Consider the following 5,417-nt stretch of genomic DNA (forward strand, 5'->3'; position numbering starts at 1 on the left):
CACCTTAGTGCACTTTTAAGGCTGCAAACACCTCCACTGTGGTAATATGTATGCAGGCCAAAACATCACCACTTGATTCCCGCATTTCCTTCACATTCATGATTCTGTTGTTGTAGTTCTGTTCGCCGAGCTGGGAATTTGTGTTGCAGACGTTTCATCCCCTGTCGAGGTGACATCCTCAGTGCTTGGGAGCCTCCTGCGAAGCGCTTCTGTGATGGTTCCTCCACCCAGCTCGGCGAACAGAACCACAACAACGAGCATCCGAGCTACAAATCTTCTCACAAACTTTGAACACCTACGGGTGAGAGACGCTAAGACAAGCCAGGAAATGGGAATCCTGTGCCAACTGCCTAAGCGTGTCTGCAACACAAATTCCCAGCTTGGCAAACAGAACCACAACAACGAGCACCCGAGCTACAACTCTTCTCTCAAACTTTGAACATTCATGATTCTGACCTCCATAAATACTGAGGAGAAATATTCATTAGTAATCTCCTCCATCTCCTGTGGCTCCACACATAGACGCTGGAAATCTGAAACAATAAAGAAATTTATGGAGAAATTCAGCAGGTCTGGTACCCTCTGTGGAGAGAAAGCAGAGTTAACATTTCGGTTCTGGTGACTCTCAGAACTGATTAGCTTTATTGTTTTCTATATCCAGTTCCATTAACACTTCTGTGTTACCAATGACCTAATTAATAATTAATTTTACTGGATACTACATCCATGCTAATAAAATGATTGTTTCCAGCTATTTTATAAGGATTCGCTAGTGTTTCGAAAAATTTTAGCATGTTTAGTAAATCTGACACTGCCAGAATTCTCAAATTCCTTAACTTAGTTTCAATTCTCATCATTCGGGTGGCATTTTAGTCTCTTCTGCACACTGTAGACATGTATCTCCAGTTTAATAATTGAAAGATTCTGCTACTAACTACTTCTTCATTGGCAGAGACCTCTTGCCATCGACATAATGCCGTCTCCATGATCAATTTTCTTCTGAAGCTTCCATTTCATGTTTAGTTTCAAATATTCAACTAGTATACCATTTTGGATAGTTCATGGTATAATGGTATTTTGAATCACACCTGACGAGTGAGCATTTCTGGGGTTCATCCCTTTATTATAAATCCTAAATTTTCTTTGCTTCTGACAATGTTGAAAAACAATTTCATTCCCATTTCTCTTAGTTCAAGTACTTCTTTAATAGCATCTTCTGTGACCTGCATTTAAATAGTTTTGCCAGCCCATTAATGTGTCCTCCACTTTCTGTCATATGGCCGATTGCCCCATTTGTACCACAAACACTACCGAAAGGAATAGTTTGCAAGGAGTCTTTTTTTTGTGCTTCTCTTATTTGTTCTGGCAGTGTGTTTATTTGCAAATTTAACTTGCACCAAAACTAGAAATATAAATTCAATATTTTTACACAATCGAATAACTTAAATGCCAGCACAAATGGGGCATCTCTCTACTGAATAACAGGTTTTCCTATGAAATGAAGCTGGACAAATGGTTGAAATATTAGTGGGGAGCATTTTGCAAACAGCAATTATGACTCAAGATTATTATATTATACTTTTTAATTGGAGTTTTATTTCAACCTACACACAAAACTATAACATATATAATTTGTTTCCCATCTATAGTTGTCAACCAGTTATTTCTTAATTAGTGTAATATAATCTTCTGTTACCTCGGTCTGATTGTTCTCAGGCATTTCTGTTAGATCGAATCTAGATTAGTAATGAAATCTGAATTCCTAATCATTGTAATAGATTAGAGATGATAATTGTAGATTTTGAAGTGTGTCTTTTTAAAAATACTAATATTATATGTTTCCTTCCACCAGCTGGTCCGAAGAGTATATGTGGCCACAAGGGGTGTTAGTAAAACATAATAAGAATGTGTACAAAGCAATGGGAAACTACAATGTCGCAATCCCTTCAGATGTTTCACACTTCAGATTCTATGTAAGTATGAGTAAGTATTATAAACTTTCATTATCGCAGTAAAAATAAAAACTATATTAAAATCAAAAGTTTACAAAGAAGACTTTTTAAAATGTGAATTATTGGAGACATTGGAATAAGTGGAGGATATCTGAAACAGTCATGAATGAAGGTGGTTAGCTACCACATTTTACATCTTTCAGCTGACCTTTGCAACTCTTCTCCTTTGTAAATCCATCATCTTGATGTCATGGCTCTCAGCGATTCATGCAAACTTAGAAACGTAGAAGATAGGAGCAGGAGGAGGCCGTTCAACCATTCGAGCTTGTTCCACCATTCATCACGAATGTGGCTGATTGTCCAACTCAATGGCCTAACCTTGCTCCCCCCCCCACCCACCATAACCTTTGATTCCATTCACCCCAAATGTTATATCTAGCTGCCTCTTGAATGACATTCAATGTTTTGGCAAAATATGGCTTGCATGTTAGATTTTATGGCAACAAGGAAAATCTTTGAAGGATCTTTGTGGGCGGCACGGTGGCACAGTGGTTAACACTGCTGTCTCACAATGCCAGAGACCCGGGTTCAATTCTCGTTTCAGACAACTGTCTGTGTGGAATTTGCACATTCTCCCCGTGTCTGTGTGGGTTTCCCCCACAGTCCAAAAATGTGCAGGTTAGGTGAATTGGCCATGCTAAATTGTCCATAGTATTAGGTGAAGGGGTAAATGTAGGGGAATGGGTCTGGGTGTGTTGCTTTTTGGAGGGTCGGTGTGGACTACTTGGGCTGAAGTGCCTGTAGTAATCTAATCTAATCTACCTAATCATGGGTATTGACTTTCTCCTGATTAGTTCAGTGAAGCAAATGGTTTTTTTTTATTTATTGTCTTTCCTCTACGAAACTTGACCTGTCCATGTTCTCTTTAAATACTCTCAGTAATCTAGCCTCCATACCTCTTTGGGTAGGGAATTCTAGATATTCATTACTCTTTGATAAAGTAGAAGTTCTTTCACATCTCCATTTTAAACTGGTGTCTCCTTATTCTGTAATTAGTTTGAGATTCACCCACTGGTGGAGACGGTTTATGAAAATGTACCTCATCCACAATGTTCTGCCTGAGCAGCCATACTCCAGCCTAATCAACTGTTATGGACCAGACCAAACCTTCTCAAACTATTCAGAAGACAGTCTAGACTCTAACTTTTTCTTATTTTAAAGGTAAATGTAAGGTGTTCCGTTCCAAATGCAATTTGATTGGTCAAACTACCGGATTTAAAGCATTATTCATCCACTATAGTTAAAAATAACATACAAAAGAATGGCTTGGAATAACTTAACGCTATTGGAAAACTTAGCAGAATAATAGATACAGTAACTATTACTAATTAACTGTTCCATTATAGTAACATCTCATAACACTGGCAAAAGGCAGAAACAGAAAGCAATTTTTCTCACATACGACCTCAGTAGCCCAGAAGGGAAAAAAAATCAAGAGAAAGTTCTGAGAGTGTATGGCAGTGGGGAGAGCTTACTCTAGCTTTCAACCCTGCTGAGACCCCTGAAACAACTGAAAGCTAAAACTAAAAACCCTGGTTCTGTTAGAGCTTGACCACACCCATTCAGGCTGATTTTATTGTTCTAACTTTTTTTAAAAAAAAAAAGGCCTAACAAGCTGTTTAGTGATTCTGGTAGACTGCTCAGTATCTCTGCCTTAAAAATTGTCTTAAAAAAAAACCAGGACAAAATACATCTCCTGAGGTCATGGTATTGTCACACAACACTTGTACGGTTGTAATTAGACTTCCTTTGAAAACTCCAACCCCCTACAATGAAGTCCTTATTGAGTTCTTTGAGAAGGTGACAAAATAGCTGGATGAGGGTAAAGTGTTTGATGTGTATATGAATTTCAGTAAGGTGTTTGATAAGGTTCCCCATGGCAGGCTATTGCACAAAATACGGAGGCATGGGATTAAGGGTGATTTAGTGGTTTGGATCAGAAATTGGCTAGCTGAAAGAAGACAGGGTGGTGGTAGATGGGAAATGTTCATCCTGGAGTTCAGTTACTAGTGGTGTACCAGAAGGATCTGTTTTCGGGCCATGATGTTTGTCATTTTTATAAATGACCCTTGATGAGGTCATAGAAGGGTGGGTTAGTAAATTTGCGGATGACACTAAGGTCGGTGGAGTTGTGGATAGTGCCGAAGGATGTTGCAGTTTACAGAGGGACATAGATAAGCTGCAGAGCTGGGCTGAGAGGTGGCAAATGGAGTTTAATGCAGAAAAGTGTGAGGTGATTCACTTTGGAAGAAGCAACAGGAATAAAGAGTACAAGGCTAATGGTAAGATTCTTGGTATTGTAGATGAGCAGAGAGATTTCTGTGACCATGTACATAGATCCCTAAAAGTTGTCACCCAGGTTGATAGGGTTGTTAAGAAGACATACGGTGTGTTAGTTTTTATTGGTAGAAGAATTAAGTTTTGGAGCCATGAGGTCATGTAGCTGTACAAAACCCTGGTGTGACCGCACTTGGAGTACTGCATACAGTTCTGGTCACCACATTATAGGAAGGATGTGGATGCTTTGGAAAGGGTTAGAATCCCTACAGTGTGGAAACAGGCCCTTCGGTGCAGCGCATCCACACTGACCCTCTGAAGAATAGGAGAATCGACGTTTCGGGCATTAGCCCTTCTTCAGGAATGAGGAAAGTTGGTCCAGCAGGCTAAGATAAAAGATAGGGAGGAGGGACTTGGGGGAGGGGCGTCGGAAATGTGATAGGTGGAAAGAGGTCAAGAGGATTGTTCCACATATCCTACGAAGAGGCAGGCATAGCTGGGGCCCATGCGGGTGCCCATGGCTACTTCTTTTGTTTGGAGGAAGTGGGAGGATTGGAAAGAGAAGTTGTTCAGGTTGAGGCCTGCCTCTTCGTAGGATATGTGGAACAATCCATCTTCCGCAACTGCACTGGCCCCACCCTCCACCTTTTCCTCCGCTACATCGATGACTGTATCGGCGCCGCCTCGTGCTCCCACGAGGAGGTTGAACAGTTCATCCACTTCACCAACACCTTCCACCCCGACCTCAAATTCACCTGGACACTTCCACCCCGACCTCAAATTCACCTGGAACCTTCCACCCCGACCTCAAATTCACCTGGAACCTTCCACCCCGACCTCAAATTCACCTGGAACCTTCCACCCCGACCTCAAATTCACCTGGAACCTTCCACCCCGACCTCAAATTCACCTGGAACCTTCCACCCCGACCTCAAATTCACCTGGAACCTTCCACCCCGACCTCAAATTCACCTGGAACCTTCCACCCCGACCTCAAATTCACCTGGAACCTTCCACCCCGACCTCAAATTCACCTGGACAGTCTCAGATTCCTCCCTCCCCTTCCTCAACCTTTCTATTTCTATCTCAGGCGACCGAATCAACACAGACATCTACTACAAACCAACC

The 5,417-nt window shown here is 41.3% G+C and overlaps 1 protein-coding gene across 1 annotated transcript in view; it reads left to right on the forward strand.

Moving 5' to 3' along the window:
• The window catches only part of LOC122564277 (transmembrane protein 39B-like), a 65,550-nt gene that overhangs the window by 46,550 nt on the left and 13,583 nt on the right, over window positions 1-5,417 (forward strand). Inside the window, exon 4 of the mRNA XM_043718952.1 lies at window positions 1,845-1,983. Within this exon, the coding sequence (XP_043574887.1) occupies window positions 1,845-1,983 (139 nt within the window). The remainder of the gene's footprint in view (window positions 1-1,844; window positions 1,984-5,417) is intronic.

Source organism: Chiloscyllium plagiosum, chromosome 29, assembly GCF_004010195.1.
Source record: "Chiloscyllium plagiosum isolate BGI_BamShark_2017 chromosome 29, ASM401019v2, whole genome shotgun sequence".
Taxonomy (NCBI): Eukaryota; Metazoa; Chordata; class Chondrichthyes; order Orectolobiformes; family Hemiscylliidae; genus Chiloscyllium; species Chiloscyllium plagiosum.